This window comes from Staurois parvus, unplaced genomic scaffold (assembly GCF_062004578.1).
Source record: "Staurois parvus isolate SC_StPar_1 unplaced genomic scaffold, SC_StPar_1.0 ptg002211l, whole genome shotgun sequence".
Classification (NCBI taxonomy): Eukaryota; Metazoa; Chordata; class Amphibia; order Anura; family Ranidae; genus Staurois; species Staurois parvus.
Genome location: NW_028320007.1, coordinates 35,219 through 54,726, shown reverse-complemented (window position 1 = coordinate 54,726; position 19,508 = coordinate 35,219). Strand labels below are relative to the sequence as shown.

The window sequence follows — 19,508 nt, the reverse complement described above, 5'->3', positions numbered from 1 at the left end:
CACATAGGGACAAAATGTCCCCTATATGATGATTTTTAGGTGATAGGTTCTCTGTAGCCTCCCTAGCGGTCTGATTATGTCAGTATTTCTGTGCTCAAAGCGGTACTTTTTTTGCATGGAAATATGTATTTTTTTTATTGTAGGCCTGTAATTTTTAGGAATAACTTAGGAATAAACGCTTTTTGGACGCCATGGACGTTTCTCAGTTTCCAGGCAGAAAGGGCGGTAAAAATGCAGACAGGGCGCCGGACAAAGCACTCGGGACACAATGTATGTGAAATGGTTTGATACAGGAATGTTATACTATGTGATTTTAGTGAATGTCACTTTTTGTCATTTTCAAATTTCCCGCCAGTTCCGTCCCCCCGTACGACCCGACGTCGCAGGGAACGGAACCCGGAAGACAGATGCCGGCATCGGCTGGAGGACATTGCTGGGGACACTGCAGGGGGGACATCGCGGGAGCGCAGGACAAGGTAAGTGCTGGAGGGATCCGGGAGCAACGCTGCAGTGTATTCCCGAGTGTAGCTCTGGGGGGTTACCGCTTGTGGTGCTGAAACTTTACCCCGAGCTACACTCAGGAATACACTGCAGCGTTGCTCCAGGATCCCTCCAGCACTTACCTTGTCCTGCGCTCCCTCAACGTCCCCCCTGCAGTGTCCCCCCAATGAGACATGCAGAGTCAAAAAGACCCCCCCCAACACCTCCTCTGGCCTCCACTGAATGTATTGCAATGCAGATCACTCTATAATACATCTATTCTAGCCGGGGAAAGTGACAGCGGTGACCCGGAAGTGATGTCATACGCGTGGCTTTCTGGGTCGCAGCAAGAAGGGGTGAGGATCGGATGTGTCTGCACCCCACAGCACCCGCCATGTCAGTACCGGGCCTGCAGATGGGCAAGTGGAGCCCGGTATGCATGGCAGGAGCGCAGGCACCGGGGTTGGCAGCCTTACCAGGAACTGTGGAAGCCATTGGGCAGCAGTGCAGCCGCCCAACTGCTTCCACCTGACAGGAAAGACTCTGCCCGTCAGTTTTAGACACAATCCTGGTAGCTGCAGCCACTGGATTGTGTCTAAAATCCCCCCCCCACCCCCCTCCGAGCTGTCAGGACCTGGCGGCGAAAGGGGTAACGCATCAGACAGGTTCAGTTTCCTTTGCAGACACACAATGTGCTGTGACACCCACCCCATCCTCCAACCTCGGTCATTCTTATTAATGAACACTAGAGGGCAGCACGGAGCCAGGCAAGGTCTGGGCAGAGGGGAAATATTTGCAGAACTCCAGTCTGATTGCAGTTTTAGGGCCCATTCACACCTGTAGCGCATTTTTTGCATGCGCAGTAACGTGCATTTCAGATGCGTTTTTAACATGCATTTTATCTAAGCTTGCCTTTCCTTTGAGGTCGCTTCCATGTTCTTTCTTCATTGGGCTTTTATGTTCAGTGCGCTGCATTTACGCGTAATTGTGCGCAATTTCTGTGCATTTGCAGTGCAGAAAAATGCAGCTTGCTGTACTTTTTGCACTGCACCGCATTGCAATAGTCCTGAACTGCTATTATTATACAGGATTTATATACAACCGACAGTTTGCGCAGCGCTTTACAACATGAGGGCAAACAATTCAATACAGGAGGATTCAGAGGGCCCGGCTCCTTAGAGCTGACAATCTAGGAGGGAGGGTCATGTGATACAAAAGGTAATGACTGTGGGGGGGGATGAGCTGATGAAGAAAATATAACTGCAGTTGTTAGGTGGGGGCAGAATAGGCTTCTCTGAAGGGGAGGGTTTTCAGGGATTGACTAAAAGCACACAAGCAACGTGGGGTAGGGAGTTCCATAGGATAGGAGAGGCTCAGGATAAGTCCTAGAGGTGAGCATGGCAGGAGGTGACGAGGGAGCTAGAGAGCAGGAGGTCTTGGGAGGAACGAAGAGAATGATTAGGTCGGTATTTAGAGACCAGGGTAGAGATGTAACTGGGGGCCGAGTCGTGGATGGCTTTGTAAGTTGTTGCTAGTGTCTAGAATTTATTATTATTATTATTATACAGGATTTATATATTATTATTATTATTATAATACAGGATTTATATATTATTATTATTATTATACAGGATTTATATATTATTATTATTATTATTATACAGGATTTATATATTATTATTATTATTATTATACAGGATTTATATATTATTATTATTATTATAATACAGGATTTATATATTATTATTATTATTATTATACAGGATTTATATATTATTATTATTATTATACAGGATTTATATATTATTATTATTATTATTATACAGGATTTATATATTATTATTATTATTATACAGGATTTATATATTATTATTATTATTATTATTATTATTATACAGGATTTATATATTATTATTATTATTATTATACAGGATTTATATATTATTATTATTATACAGGATTTTATTATTATTATTATACAGGATTTATATATTATTATTATACAGGATTTATATATTATTATTATTATTATACAGGATTTATATATTATTATTATTATACAGGATTTATATATTATTATTATTATACAGGATTTATATATTATTATTATACAGGATTTATATATTATTATTATTATACAGGATTTATATATTATTATTATACAGGATTTATATATTAATTATTATTATTATACAGGATTTATATATTATTATTATACAGGATTTATATATTATTATTATACAGGATTTATATATTAATTATTATTATTATACAGGATTTATATATTATTATTATACAGGATTTATATATTATTATTATTATTATTATACAGGATTTATATATTATTATTATTATTATACAGGATTTATATATTATTATTATTATTATTATACAGGATTTATGGCGCCAACAGTTTGCTCAGCGCATTACGGGAGACAATACAGTCCAATACAAGAGGGTTAGGAGGGCGGGAGGGAGGGAGGTTAGGAGAATTTGAATTTGTTTGGGAACTGACTGCCACTAATACAGTTATCAGTGCTAATAAAAAGCACTGACACTGTACTAATGGCACTGGGCAGGAAGGGGTTAACATCTGGGGCCATCAAAGGGTTAACTGTGTGCTGTCTTACTATTTTGTCTGTGTGTGCTTTCCAATGTAAACATGCTGCTTTGTATGGCTCTGCGACGTACATCAATACAAAGCAGCAAGCTGGTTCTGACAGGTGAGAGATCTGTATTGTTTGCATACAGACCTCTCCCCTGTCAGTGTTCCTTGGCAATTGCCGGGTACCGGCGGGGAATCTCCGGCTGGGACACAGTGATCGACAGCTGTAGCCTCCAATGGCAGCGCAGGTAGGGCAGTGCGTGTGTGCCCCCTCCCCGGAAATACAAAATCACATATTATATATACAATGAGGAACAGAAGTATTTGAACCCCCTGCGATTTTTCAAGTTTTCCCACTTCTCCATCATGGAGGGTCTGACATTCACATTGCAGGGGATTCTCACTCTGAGGACAGAATTCAGGAGATCACATTGTATGATTTGTAAAGAATGTATTTGTCTCGCACGGCTGAACAGAAGTATTTGAACACCTAAGAAACAGCAAGAATTCTGTCTCTCAGAGACCTGTTACTGCGCCTTTATAAAGTCCCCCTCTACTCCACTCATTCATCTCACTTAGTAGCACCTGTCTGAGCTCTTTAAAGACACCTGTCCACCCCGCAGTCAGTCAGACGCCAACTACTACCATGGGCAAGACCAAAGAGCTGTCAAAAGACACCAAAGACATAATTGTGGACCTCCACAAGGCTGGAAAGGGCTACGGGGCAATTGCCAAGCAGCTTGGTGAAAATAGATCAACTGTTGGAGCAATTGTTAGACAATGGAAGAGGCTAAAGATGACTGTCAGTCTCCCTCGGACTGGGGCTCCATGCAAGATGTCCCCTCGTGGGGGATCACTGATGAGAAGAAAGGTGAGGAATCAGCCCAGAACTACAAGGGAGGAGCTGGTCAATGACATGGAGAGAGCTGGGACCACAGTTTCACAGGTCACTGTCGGTAGTACACTACGCCGTCATGGTTTCCCATCATGCATTGCATGGAAGGTTCCCCTGCTCCAGTCATCACATGTCCAGGCCCGTCTGAAGGTTCCCCTGCTCCAGTCATCACATGTCCAGGCCCGTCTGAAGGTTCCCCTGCTCAAGTCATCACATGTCCAGGCCCGTCTGAAGGTTCCCCTGCTCAAGTCATCACATGTCCAGGCCCGTCTGAAGGTTGCCAATGACCATCTGGATGATCCAGAGGAGGCATGGGAGAAAGTCATGTGGTCAGAGGAGACCAAAGTAGAACTTTTTGGTCTAAACTTCACTCGTCGTGTTTGGAGGAAAAAGAAGGATGAGTTGCATCCCAAGAACACCATCCCTACTGTGAAGCATGGGGGTGGTAACATCATGCTTTGGGGGTGCTTTTCTGTGAAGGGGACAGGACGACTGCACTGTATTAAGGAGAGGATGAATGGGGCCATTTATTGTGAGATTTTCAGCAACAACCTCCTTCCCTCAGTCAGAGCATTGAAGATGGGTCGTGGATGGGTCTTCCAACATGACAACGACCCGAAGCACACAGCCAGGAGAACCAAGGAGTGGCTCCGTAAGAAGCATATCAAGGTTCTGGAGTGGCATAGCCAGTCTCCACACCTAAATCCAATAGAACATCTTTGGAGGGAGCTGAAACTCCGTGTTGCTCAGCGACAGTCCCGAAACCTGACAGATCTAGAGGAGATCGGTGTGGAGGAGTCGGCCAAAATCCCTGTTGCAGTGCAAACCTGGCCAAGGACTACAGGAACCGTCTGACCTCTGTAATTGCAGACAAAGGCTTCTGTACCAAATATTAACACGGATCTTCTCAGGGGTTCAAATCCTTCTGTTCAGCCGTGCGAGACAAATACATTCTTTACAAATCATACAATGTGATCTCCTGAATTCTGTCCTCAGAGTGGGAATCCCCTGCAATGTGAATGTCAGACCCTCCATGATGGAGAAGTGGGAGAACTTGCAGAATCGCAGGGGGTTCAAATACTTCTGTTCCTCACTGTATATATATATATATATACAGTCATGGCCGAAATTGTTGGCACCCTTGATATTTTTCCTGAAAATCAAGTATTTCACACAAAAAAGGTATTGCATTAACACATGTTTTGCTATACACATGTTTATTCCCTTTGTATGTATTGGAACAAATATAAAACAGAGGCAGAAAAGCAAATATGACATAATGTCACACAAAACCCCAAAAATGGGCTGGACAAAAGTATTGGCACCCTTAACTTAATATTTGGTTGCACACCCTTTGGAAAACATAACTGAAATCAGTCGCTTCCTATAACCATCAATAAGCTTCTGACACCTCTCACCCGGAATTTTGGACCACTCTTCCTTTGCAAACAGCTCCAGGTCTCTCTTATTGGAAGGACACCTTTTCCCAACAGCAATTTTAAGATCTCTCCACAGGTGTTCAATGGGATTTAGATCTGGGCTCATTGCTGGCCACTTCAGAACTCTCCAGCGCTTCTTTGCCATCCATTTCTGAGTGCTTTTTGAAGTATGTTTGGGGTCATTGTCCTGCTGGAAGACCCAGGATCTTGGACGCAAACCCAGCTTTCTGACACTGGGCCCTACAGTGCGACCCAAAATCCTTTGGTAATCCTCAGATTTCATGATGCCTTGCACACAGTCAAGGCACCCAGTGCCAGAGGCAGCAAAACAACCCCAAAACATCATTGAACCTCCACCATATTTTACCGTAGGTACTGTGTTTTGTTCTTTGTAGGCCTCATTCCGTTTTCGGTAAACAGTAGAATGATGTGCTTTACCGAAAAGCTCTATCTTGGTCTCATCTGTCCACAAGACGTTTTCCCAGAAGGCTTTTGGCTTACTCAAGTACATTTTGGCAAACTGTAGTCTTGCTTTTTTATGTCTCTGTGTCAGCAGTGGGGTCCTCCTGGGTCTCCTGCCATAGCGTTTCATTTCATTTAAATGTCGACGGATAGTTCGCGCTGACACTGATGCTCCCTGAGCCTGCAGGACAGCTTGAATGTCTTTGGAACATGTTTGGGGCTGCTTATCCACCATCCGGACTATTCTGCGTTGCAATCTTTCATCAATTTTCCTCATCCGTCCACGACCAGGGAGATTAGCTACAGTGCCATGGGTTGCAAACTTCTTGATAATGTTGCGCACTGTGGACAAAGGCAAATCTAGTTCTCTGGAGATGGACTTGTAACCTTGAGATTGTTGATATTTTGCCACAATTTTGGTTCTCAGGTCCTCAGACAGTTCTCGTCTCCTCTTTCTGTTGTCCATGCTTAGTGTGGCACAGACAGACACACAATGCAAAGGTTAAGTGAACGTCTCTCCTTTTTATCTGCTTTCAGGTGTGATTTCTATATTGCCCACACCTGTTACTTGCCCCAGGTGAGTTTACAGGAGCATCACATGCTTGTAACATTCTTATTTATCCGCAGTTGTGAAAGGGTGCCAATACTTTTGTCCAGCCCATTTTTGGAGGTTTGTGTGACATTATGTCGAATTTGCTTTCTTTCCTCCCTTTTTTTGTTTTGTCCCAATACACACAAAGGGAATAAACATGTGTATAGCAAAACATGTGTTAATGCAATACGTTTCGTGAGAAATACATGATTTCCTGGAGAAATATCAAGGGTGCCAACAATTTCGGCCATGACTGTATATATACACACACACACACACACATACACACACATATACAGTGGGATGGAAAGTTTGGACACCCCAGCTAAAAATTTGTATTAATGTGCATAAAGAAGCCAAGGAAAGATGGAAAAATCTCCAAAAGGCATCAAATTACAGATTAGACATTCTTATAATATGTCAACAAAAGTTAGATTTTATTTCCATCATTTACACTTTCAAAATAACAGAAAACAAAAAAATGGCGTCTGCAAAAGTTTGGGCCCCCTGCAGAATTTATAGCATGCACTGCCCCCTTTGCCAAGCTGAGACCTGCCAGTGTCATGGATTGTTCTCAATCATCGTCTGGGAAGACCAGGTGATGTCAATCTCAAAGGTTTTAAATGCCCAGACTCATCTGACCTTGCCCCAACAATCAGCACCATGGGTTCTTCTAAGCAGTTGTTTAGAAAACTGAAACTGAAAATAGTTGACGCTCACAAAGCTGGAGAAGGCTATAAGAAGATAGCAAAGCGTTTTCAGATGTCAATATCCTCTGTTTGGAATGTAATTAAGAAACGGCAGTCATCAGGAACAGTGGAAGTTAAAGCAACATCTGGAAGACCAAGAAAAATATCAGACAGAACAGCTCGCAGGATTGTGAGAAAAACAATTCAAAACCCACGTTTGACTGCACGATCCCTCCAGAAAGATCTGGCAGACACTGGAGTTGTGGTCACTATTCCACTATAAAGAGATACTTGTACAAATATGGGCTTCATGGAAGAGTCATCAGAAGAAAACCTCTTCTACGTCCTCACCACAAAAATCATCGTTTGAACTTTGCAAATGAACATATAGACAAGCCTGATGCATTTTGGAAACAAGTTCTGTGGACCGATGAGGTTACAATTGAACTTTTTGTTCGGAATGAGCAAAGGTACGTTTGGAGAAGAAGGGGCACAGAATTGAATGAAAAGAACCTCTGTCCAACTGTTAAGCATGCGGTTGGATCAATCATGCTTTGGGGTTGTGTTGCAGCCAGTGGCACAGGGAACATCTCACGAGTAGAAGGAAAAATGGATTCAATCAAATTTCAGCAAATTTTGGATGGTAACTTGATGCCATCTGTGAAAAAGCTGAAGTTAAAGAGAGGATGGCTTCTACAAATGGATAATGATCCTAAACACACCTCGAAATCCACGGGGGATTACATCAAGAGGCGTAAACTGAAGGTTTTGCCATGGCCTTCACAATCTCCTGACCTCAACATCATTGAAAATCTATGGATAGACCTTAAAAGAGCCGTGCGTGACAGACAGCCCAGAAATCTCAAAGAACTGGAAGACTTTTGTAAGGAAGAATGGGCAAAGATACCTCAAACAAGAATTGAAAGACTCTTGGCTGGCTACAAAAAGCGTTTACAAGCTGTGATACTTGCCAAAGGGGGCAGTACAAGATATTAACTCTGCAGGGGGCCCAAACTTTTGCAGACGCCATTTTTTTGTTTTCTGTTATTTTGAAAGTGTAAATGATGGAAATAAAATCTAACTTTTGTTGACATATTATAAGAATGTCTAATCTGTAATTTGATGCCTTTTGGAGATTTTTCCATCTTTCCTTGGCTTCTTTATGCGCATTAATACAAATTTTTAGTTGGGGTGCTTAAACTTTCCATCCCCACTGTACCTGTCATGGGGTTGTTTTGTTATTACATATATCCTAATTTTTGTTCCCTCTACTATGATCTTTTTTTCTGGTTTTCCATTTTTAGGAGGTCATTCTATTCACTGTGGTGGTCACCAAAACACTTTTTGAAGAATGTTCCCCTCATGCAGATATTATATGGAAAATATGGAAATCCTTTGATCTAGTAGTTAGGAACTTCATTGCCTCATGTGGATTCCTGATTGCCGAATATTATTAGATCTGGAGACACAGAATGTTTTTAATTCAGTGATTTTATAAAGACTTGTTTACAATGTCTCTGTCTAATCTCCGTATGATCCATGTGATCGAATAAAACTTGTTTGTTAATACTTATTATATTACTCCGCTTGGATTTTCTAATAACAACTCTGTGTGAGCAGCATTGTACTCATCATACTGCTATGTTTTATGCTAAGTATTTGGGTTTATAAATCCACACTAATCATTAGTGAGACGGAGATATTTATATGACATATATTTACGGTTCATGTTAGGTGGCTACCCCTCCCCCCTTTTTTCCCATCACATGTCCAGGCCCGTCTGAAGGTTGCCAATGACCATCTGGATGATGCAGAGGAGGCATGGGAGAAAGTCATGTGGTCAGATGAGACCAAAGTAGAACTTTGTGGTCTAAACTTCACTCGTCGTGTTTGGAGGAAAAAGAAGGATGAGTTGCATCCCAAGAACACCATCCCTACTGTGAAGCATGGGGGTGGTAACATCATGCTTTGGGGGTGCTTTTCTGCGAAGGGGACAGGACGACTGCACTGTATTAAGGAGAGGATGAATGGGGCCATTTATGGTGAGGTTTTCAGCAACAACCTCCTTCCCTCAGTCAGAGCATTGAAGATGGGTCGTGGCTGGGTCTTCCAACATGACAACGACCCGAAGCACACAGCCAGGAGAACCAAGGAGTGGCTCCGTAAGAAGCATATCAAGGTTCTGGAGTGGCCTAGCCAGTCTCCACACCTAAATCCAATAGAACATCTTTGGAGGGAGCTGAAACTCCGTGTTGCTCAGCGACAGCCCCGAAACCTGACAGATCTAGAGGAGATCGGTGTGGAGGAGTCGGCCAAAATCCCTGTTGCAGTGCAAACCTGGCCAAGGACTACAGGAAACGTCTGACCTCTGTAATTGCAGACAAAGGCTTCTGTACCAAATATTAACACTGATCTTCTCAGGGGTTCAAATCCTTCTGTTCAGCCGTGCGAGACAAATACATTCTTTACAAATCATACAATGTGATCTCCTGAATTCTGTCCTCAGAGTGGGAATCCCCTGCAATGTGAATGTCAGACCCTCCATGATGGAGAAGTGGGAGAACTTGCAGAATCGCAGGGGGTTCAACTACTTCTGTTCCTCACTGTGTATATATATATATATATATATATATATATATATATATATATACACACACACACACACATATATATACATACATAATATACATACATATATACACATACATACATATATGTGCATGTGCATATTATTAATAGTGGAGCACGACACCATTGGTGTTTGACACGTTACATATCGCTGCGCACGCTGGAGTGAGAGCAATAATTCTAGCACCAGACCTCCTCCATAACGCACAAAGACTGACCTATAGGGAGCTTTTAAAGTGTCTTTATAGAAAATATCGGGTACTGAAGTTTGCCGCCATTTCACAGGCGCACACAAATTTAAGGTCTGACATGTTGAGTATCTATTCATCTTTTATCTTTTACAAAAAAAATGGGTAATTTATTGCATTTGTGCGCCCTAAAATCAACTTTAGTGTGTTTTCTTACTGAAATTTTGGGTTTCTTAGATCTTTGCTGTAATATCGTTCGACATTAAAAAAAAAAATGGAACTACCACCATTTTATTCCCTAGGGTGTCTGATTTCAGAAAATAGATCATGTTTGGGGGTTTTATGTCATCTTCAGGCTTAAATTATTTTTTTTTTTTTACGTGTGCAAAAAAAAAAAAATGGTTCGGGCAGTGAAAGGACTAAAACCCCTGCCAGGTTTTTTGCACCATTGGGGAAATTTCCCTTCACCTGTCCAAAAGACAGAGAGAGAGGAAATCTTCTAAAAGGAGGGGAATTCCCCTTTAAGACAGTTGACCACAGAACAGGTGCCCCCATTGGAAGACTCCCCCTCACCTCTTGTTCTGGGGACAACGGCGCCCCCATTAGAGGACTCCCCCTCACCTCTTGTTCTGGGGACAACGGTGCCCCCATTGGAAGACTCCCCTCACCTCTTGTTCTGGGGACAACGACGCCCCCATTGGAAGACTCCCCCTCACCTCTTGTTCTGGGGACAACGACGCCCCCATTGGAAGACTCCCCCTCACCTCTTGTTCTGGGGACAACGGTGCCCCCATTGGAAGACTCCCCCTCACCTCTTGTTCTGGGGACAACGGTGCCCCCATTGGAAGACTCCCCCTCACCTCTTGTTCTGGGGACAACGGAGCCCCCATTGGAAGACTCCCCCTCACCTCTTGTTCTGGGGACAACGACGCCCCCATTGGAAGACTCCCCCTCACCTCTTGTTCTGGGGACAACGGTGCCCCCATTGGAAGACTCCCCCTCACCTATTGTTCTGGGGACAACGACGCCCCCATTGGAAGACTCCCCCTCACCTCTTGTTCTGGGGACAACGGTGCCCCCATTGGAAGACTCCCCCTCACCTCTTGTTCTGGGGACAACGGTGCCCCCATTGGAAGACTCCCCCTCACCTCTTGTTCTGGGGACAACGGAGCCCCCATTGGAAGACTCCCCCTCACCTCTTGTTCTGGGGACAACGACGCCCCCATTGGAAGACTCCCCCTCACCTCTTGTTCTGGGGACAACGGTGCCCCCATTGGAAGGCTCCCCCTCACCTATTGTTCTGGGGACAACGTCGCCCCCATTGGAAGGCTCCCTCTCACCTCTTGTCCTGGGGACAACGGTGCCCCCACTGGAAGGCTCCCCCTCACCTCTTGTTCTGGGGACAACGGCGCCCCCATTGGAAGGCTCCCCCTCACCTCTTGTTCTGGGGACAACGTCGCCCCCATTGGAAGGCTCCCTCTCACCTCTTGTCCTGGGGACAACGGTGCCCCCACTGGAAGGCTCCCCCTCACCTCTTGTCCTGGGGACAACGGTGCCCCCACTGGAAGGCTCCCCCTCACCTCTTGTTCTGGGGACAACGGCGCCCCCATTGGAAGGCTCCCCCTCACCTCTTGTTCTGGGGACAACGGCGCCCCCATTGGAAGATTCCCCCTCACCTCTTGTTCTGGGGACAACAGCGCCCCCATTGGAAGACTCCTCCTCACCTCTTGTTCTGGGGACAACTCTATCATTTTAGATTTCTCCTCACAGCAATTGAATAAATCGCCCCCCCCCACAATGAAATATAAAGAATCATCCCTAAAGCACCAACTGCAATAGAAATAAAATGATGTTTTTGATGCAGGGATGAGCTCCTGTATACCTGGAGGTGCTTCGTCGTCTCACCAGCTTGGTGCGGCTCTTCACTTTGTAGCCGGAATTCCCAGAGTCCCTGTAGGAAGCGGCCCCGGCGCCCCCCGTGCACTGTGGCGACTTGGTTTCGGGAGTCTGTGTCCTCTGAGCGCTTCTGGTAATGGCAGTCAGGCTAGAAGTGGCAGTTGCAGAAGGGGTGACGGTGGAAGGCTGAGCTTTCCACTTGTAGCGGTTCCTGGGGGTACATTTTTGGTGTGGACTGTTCTTCTTCGTTTTGCCCCCATTCCCGCCAGCCGGAGATTTGGCTTTCTCCGGAGCTCCGCTCGCCCTCTTTGCGCCCGGGCTGACTTTTTTCACGGGCGGGTTGGTTTTCGGAGACGCGGCCACCCAGGTGTATTTAGTCCTAGAAGACCTCAGCACTTTAGATGCAGCAATGGCAGGCAAAGTATTTTTAGGTGGAGTCAGGGAAGGTTTGGGGGGGACGAGTCTGTTTTTGGCGGCTCCGGCATTTGGGGGAGGGGAAGTGACGGCAGATTTGGGATGAGGAGCGGGGAGGCGATTAGAAGGCGGCAGTGTTCCTGTAGATCCCTGAGTTGTGTTGGATAAGTTCTGGGAGGTCCGGGAAGCCGGTGCAGATGTCCTGCATGGTCCTCCGGGAGACCCCTGGGGGGTTTTCCTGAGTCTGACAGCCCACTCTGCAGAGGTGGAGGGCACAGCGGATTCAGCTGACAGCGGTTTCTGGGTGCTCACCGAAGGCGGACATTTTGCTTTTGGCACAGAGAGGGTTTTATTATTATTGATGACCGTCAGGTTCCCCGACACCTTCTGTCTGCTGCTTGTTTCAGATTTGGGTGGATTATTGTTTGCTGGGATTTTCTGTGTGTGACCCTTAGTGGGAGGATAGGCTGGACGGACACTGGGAACCACCACAGGAGGGGGGGCATGGTGTTCTGTGCCATGAGAAGTCCTATTCACCAGGGAGTACTGAGCTCGCCATGTGCTGTGCGGATGAAGCTGCCGTGGTTGGTACCCGGTTATAGGAGCTCCGCCGCGGTATGATCCTCGAGGCCGGTACTGCAGCTGCAATGGGTCCCTCCATCGTGGATGTGCTGGTGCTGTCGGTGCTGGAGCATTGCCATGTATATATCTGTGTCGGCTAATGAGACCTGCAGAGGAACAGGATCACTGATCAGGGTGGGGGAAGGTCAGAGTGCAGTTATTACACCCCCCGAATAGTTATTCCAAGCCACGCCCACTCTGCCCCTCACCATCAGCTGCTGCCTGGGGCCATGTGACCACTCTATCCAACCCTGTCCTCCCTCTGTGCCTGCTCTGCCCCTTCCCCCAGGGCTCCTCTCTCCCCCCCTCTGTGCCCGCTCTCCCCCTTCCTCCATGACCCCCCCCCCTCTGTGCCTCTGCTCTCCCCCTTCCTCCATGACCCCCCCCCCTCTGTGCCTCTGCTCTCCCCCTTCCTCCATGACCACCCCCCCACCCTCTGTTCCTGCTCTCCCCCTTCCTCCAGGACTTCCCTCTGTGCCCGCTCTCCCCCTTCCACCATGGCCTCTCTCTCCCCCCTCTTCCATGACTTCTCTCTCTCCCCTGTGCCCGCTCCCTCCCTTTCTTTCTCTCTCCTACCCCAACCCCCACCCAGGACTTCTTAATCCCTCCCCTTTGTGCATGTTCTCCCCCTTCCTCCAGGACTTTTCGCTTCCCCACCTCTGTGCTCGCTCTCCCCCTTCCTCCAGGACTTTTGTCTCTCCCCTCTGTACCTGCTCTCCCCCTTCCTCCAGGACTTCTCTCCCTCCCCTCTATGCCTGCTCTCCCCCTTCCTCCAGGACTTTTCTCTCGCACTTCCTCCATGACCCCACCCCCCCCCCCCCCCCCGTGCCCGCTCTCCCCCTTCCTTCTCTCTCTCCCCTCTGTGCCTGCTCTCCCCCTTCCTCCAGGACTTCTCTCTCCCCCCTCTCCCCCTTCCTCCAGGACTTCTCTCTCCCCTCTGTGCCCGCTCTCCCCCTTCCTCCATGACTTCTCTCTCTCCCCTGTGCCCGCTCCCTCCCTTTCTTTCTCTCTCCTACCCCAACCCCCACCCAGGACTTCTTAATCCCTCCCCTTTGTGCATGTTTTCCCCCTTCCTCCAGGACTTTTCGCTTCCCCACCTCTGTGCTCGCTCTCCCCCTTCCTCCAGGACTTTTGTCTCTCCCCTCTGTACCTGCTCTCCCCCTTCCTCCAGGACTTCTCTCCCTCCCCTCTATGCCTGCTCTCCCCCTTCCTCCAGGACTTTTCTCTCGCACTTCCTCCATGACCCCACCCCCCCCCCCCCCGTGCCCGCTCTCCCCCTTCCTTCTCTCTCTCCCCTCTGTGCCTGCTCTCCCCCTTCCTCCAGGACTTCTCTCTCCCCCCTCTCCCCCTTCCTCCATGACTTCTCTCTCCCCTCTGTGCCCGCTCTCCCCCTTCCTCCATGACTTCTCTCTCCCCTCTGTGCCCGCTCTCCCCCTTCCTCCATGACTTCTCTCTCCCCTCTGTGCCCGCTCTCCCCCTTCCTCCAGGACTTTTCTCTCGCCCTTCCTCCATGACCCCCCCCCCTCCCCGTGCCTGCTCTCCCCCTTCCTTCTCTCTCTCCCCTCTGTGCCCGTTCTCCCCCTTCCTCCATGGCCTCTCTCTCCCCCCTCTATGCCCGCTCTCCCCCTTCCTCCATGACCTCTCTCTCTCCCCCCTCTATGCCCGTTCTCCCCCTTCCTCCATGGCCTCTCTCTCTCCCCTCTATGCCCGTTCTCCCCCTTCCTCCATGGCCTCTCTCTCTCCCCTCTATGCCCGTTCTCCCCCTACCTCCATGACCTCTCTCTCTCCCCTCTATGCCCGTTCTCCCCCTTCCTCCATGGCCTCTCTCTCTCCCCTCTATGCCCGTTCTCCCCCTTCCTCCATGGCCTCTCTCTCTCCCCTCTATGCCCGTTCTCCACCTTCCTCCATGACCTCTCTCTCTCCCCTCTATGCCCGTTCTCCCCCTTCCTCCGTGGCCTCTCTCTCTCCCCTCTATGCCCGTTCACCACCTTCCTCCATGACCTCTCTCTCTCCCCTCTATGCCCGTTCTCCCCCTTCCTCCATGACCTCTCTCTCTCCCCTCTATGCCCATTCTCCCCCTTCCTCCATGGCCACTCTCTCTCCCCTCTATGCCCGTCCTCCCCCTTCCTCCATAGCCTCTCTCTCCTCCCCTCCATGACTTCTCTCCCCCCCCTCTGTGCCCACTCTCCCCCTTCCTCCATGACTTCTCTCCCCCCCTCTATACTCCCCTCTCTTCATTCAGTGTACATGGCACCTCTACTTCTGTGGTGGAAACCCCCTAAGTGAATGTTATTCGACAGAATGCTGTATGCAACTTATACTGCTGAAACCTTAATAACTGGTATATAACTCAAACAAAATAACTAAATGTGATCTATAACACATAAATATATCTATTCTGCATAAAAGAAAACCATAAAACGGCAAAGTGCCCAATGTGCAATATGAAATATGAAATAAACTCCGCCCACCTCATCCTACTACTCCCCCCAACCCCTCCTCTCATATCTGGGTCACCTCAGTCTCCTCCCCCACTGCACCCCCAACTATTTCCCCTCTATATACCCTCAGTCCTCCACCACGTTCCCCCTTCCTACTCTCCCCTCCACTCAACCCTTGTGCACCCCTTCACTCCCTGACTCCTCCTCCCTCCATGTAACCCCTGTCCTCCCCTAGTTCTCCCCTATGTACCCCCTAACCCCCTGTCCACCCCATAATTCTCCCCACCATGTATCCTCTGTCCCTCCCCCCTCCTTTTCTCTATGTATCCCCTGCCCCCCTCTCCTATGTACCCCACTCACTCTCACTCCCTGTCCCCCCTCTCTCCTAGTTATCCCCCTTACTTTCACCCCATGTCCCCTCTACCCCCTTTGTAACTCCTTCACCCCTATGTACCCCCTCTCTCAACCCCGTCCCCTTTATCTCCTATGTACCCCCTCATCCCCCATCTCTTCCTCCCAACCCTGACCCCCATATACCCCCTCTCAGCCCCGGTCTCCCCCATGTACCCCCGTAACCACTCCCACCCCTTGTCCCTCCCCACTTTCACACCCTGTCTCCCCTTCCCCCTATGTAACCCCCCTCACCTCTCACTCTCCCCTAGGTACACCCCCCACTTTCACCCTATCCCCCTCTCGCCATCACTCCCACCCCCTGCCCCCCCTTCCCTTTATGTACCCCCCCCACACCTTGTATCCCACTCTGCCCTGAGTTTCTTTCCCCCCCCCCTCCAGCCCGTCACTGCCCCTCCTTTTCCCTATGTATCTTCTGTCTCCCTCCCCCATGTACCCCCTCGCCCCCTGTCCCCCCTCCCCTATGTCCCTCCTCCCCACACACACTTCCACCCCCTGTCCCCCCTACGTTCCCCCCACCTCATCCCGTGGTTCCCCCCTCCTTTTCCCTATGTATCCTGTCCCCCTTCCCACAGCCATCCATCCCACCCCCATGTGCCCCCCTCATCCTGTGTCCCCCCTCCCCTATGCCCCTCCTCCCCACACACACTTCCACCCCCTGTCCCCTCTACAAACCCCCCACCCCATGTCCTCCCTTTCCCCCCTCCTTTCCCCCATGTATCCTCTGTCGTCCTCCCCCCACACACACACTTCCACCCCCTGTCCTCCTTACGTACCCCCAACCCCGTCTCCCCCCCCATATATCCCCTGCCCCCTCTTGTTATGTCCCCCCTCTCACCCTGCAGTTGTTGGATTTGTCTCCTCAGAGTCTCCCTTTCCTCCTCCATGTCGTTTGGTGTCTCACCGTCATCAGTGAAGCGCCTCTAATCTTCGGCCCCTCCCCCCTCCAACCCTCAGCCGCCATGTTGGAAGAGGGCAGATAGCCATTCCTTCTGGCAGCCGGAATTATACAGCAATGTACGGTCATGTCCGTCCGCAGTGTGTACAGTGGGGCCAAACAGAACCTCCTTGTGCCGCTTCTTCCTCCTGTCTACAGAAGAAAGACCCGCCAAGGTTTCCTTTCCCACTTCCAAGATGGCAGACCTCGTGCTCGGTCATGTGACCGGCCCGATTGTGGTAAACAGGCGGGCGGTATCCTAGCAACCGGCAAAATGCCAGCGGCGGAGACAGCTGGAGCCTGTCATGTGATCTGTCACATGATGTCAACAACAGCTGGTGCCCTGTCATTCTTTCCAGAAGCCTGGGGGACTACAAGTCCCAGCATGCATTGTAGCTGGGGGCCCTCCAGGTTCTGGGGCTCTAAAATTCCTATTCTTCTCCATTTTAGTTGAGTCATGACAGGAGACTGGTGTGAGCCTGAAGAAGGGATCAGGGACATGGACAACATATTGGGGGGTCTGGATGACAGTAACATGGTCCCCAATACAAATATAACAGTCAGATGGGTGACATCACACCCCAACACATCAGTGATTACACCGATATGTGAAAATACATGGGCAGGGAACGGGCAATGGTGACAACACATGGGCAGGGAACGGGCATTGGTGACAATACATGGGCAGGGAACGGGCATTGGTGACAACACATGGGCAGGGAATGGGAAATGGTGACAACACATGGGCAGGGAACAGGCATTGGTGACAATACATGGGCAGGGAATGGGCATTGGAGACAATACATGGACAGGGAACGGGCATTGGTGACAATACATGGGCAGGGAACGGGCATTGGTGACAATACATGGGCAGGGAACGGGCAATGGTGACAATACATGGGCAGGGAACGGGCAATGGTGACAATACATGGGCCGTGAACGGGCAATGGTGACAACACATGGGCAGGGAACGGGTAATGGTGACAACACATGGGCAGAGAACGGGCAATGGTGACAACACATGGGCCGTGAAAGGGGAAATGGTGACAACACATGGGCAGGGAACGGGCAATTGTGACAACACATGGGCAAGGGACGGGCAATGGTGACAATACATGAGCCGTGAACGGGCAATTGTGACAATACATGGGCAGTGAACAGGCAATGGTGACAATACATGGGCAGGGAATGGGCAATGGTGACAATACATGGGCCGTGAACGGGCAATGGTGACAATACATGGGCTGTGAACGGGCAATAGTGTCAAAACATTGAAAGCGAATGGGTATTGGTGACAATAACATGGGCCGTGAACAGGCAATGGTGACAATAACATGGGCCGTGAACGGACAATGGTAAGAATAACATGGAGCGTGAATGGGCAATGGTGACAATAACATGGGCTGTGAATGGGCAATGGTGGCAATACATGGGATGTGAACGGGCAATGGTGACAAAACATGGGCAGTGAACAGACAAAGGAGACAATGCATGGGAAGTGAACAGACAATGGTGACAATACAGGGGAAGTAAATGGGCAATGGTGACAATACACGGGAAGTGAATGGTCAATGGTTACAGTACATAGGCAACGAACGGGCAGTGGTGACATTTCATGGGCAGTGAACAGACAATGGTGACAATGCTTGGGCAGTGAACTGGCAATGATGACAATACACAGGAAGTGAACGGGCAATGGTGACAATACATAGGAAGTAGCAGGCAAGGGTGCAAATACATGATTAATGAACGGGCAATGGTGACAATAAATGGGAAGTGACTGTGCAATATGTGACAATACATGGGAAGTGAATGGGCAAGGGTGAAGATACATGGGTGATGAACGGGCAATGGTGACAATACATGGGAAGTGAGCAGGCAAGGGTGCAAATACATGATTAAGAACGGGCAATGGTGACAATAAATGGGAAGTGACTGGGCAATATGTGACAATACATGGGAAGTGAATGGGCAAGGGTGAAGATACATGGGTGATGAACAGGCAATGGTGACAATACATGGGAAGTGAATAGGCAATATGTGACAATACTAGGGCAGTGAACAGGCAATGGTGACAATACATGGGAAGTGAATAGGCAATATGTGACAATACTTGGGCAGTGAACAGGCAATGGTGACAATACATGGGAAGTGAATAGACAATATGTGACAATACTTGGGCAATGAACCGGCAATGGTGACAATACATGGACAGTGAACAGACTATGGTGACAATACACAAGGATTGAATGGTTAATATGTGACAATATATGGGCAGTTAAAAGGCAATGGTGACAATACATGTGTAGTGAACAGACAATGGTGACAATGCTTGGGCAGTGAACTGGCAATGATGACAATACACAGAAAGTGAATGGGCAATGGTGACAATACATGGGAAGTGAATGGGAAGTAGTGATATTACATGGCCAGTGAATGGGCTGTGGTGACAATACATGGGAAGCGAATGGACAATTGTGACAATACATAGGAAGTGAATGGGCAAGGGTGCAAATACATGGGTAATGAACGGGCAATGGTGACAATATATGGGAAGTGAATAGGCAATGGTAACAATACATAGGTAGTGAACAGGTGATTGTGACAATACATGCAAAGTGAATGGGCAAGGGTGACAATACATGGGTAGTGAACAGGCAATGGTGACAATACATGGGTAGTGAAAGGGCAATGGTGACAATACATGGGTAGTGAACAGGCAATGGTGACAATACATGAACAGTGAGTGGGCAATGGTGACAATACATGAACAGTGAGTGGGCAATGGTGACAATACATGGGTAGTGAAC

General features: G+C 48.3%; 1 protein-coding gene across 1 annotated transcript in view; it reads right to left on the bottom strand.

Moving 5' to 3' along the window:
- Positions 1 to 16,677, bottom strand: part of LOC149431547 (uncharacterized) — a 37,392-nt gene extending 20,715 nt beyond the window's left edge. The window contains exons 1-2 of the mRNA XM_089665486.1: positions 16,600 to 16,677; positions 11,861 to 13,016 (exon numbers count right to left, since the gene is read on the bottom strand). Coding sequence (XP_089521612.1) covers positions 11,861 to 13,016; positions 16,600 to 16,648 — 1,205 coding nt within the window. The 5' untranslated portion in view covers positions 16,649 to 16,677. The remainder of the gene's footprint in view (positions 1 to 11,860; positions 13,017 to 16,599) is intronic.
- Between the last annotated feature and the right edge of the window lie 2,831 nt (positions 16,678 to 19,508).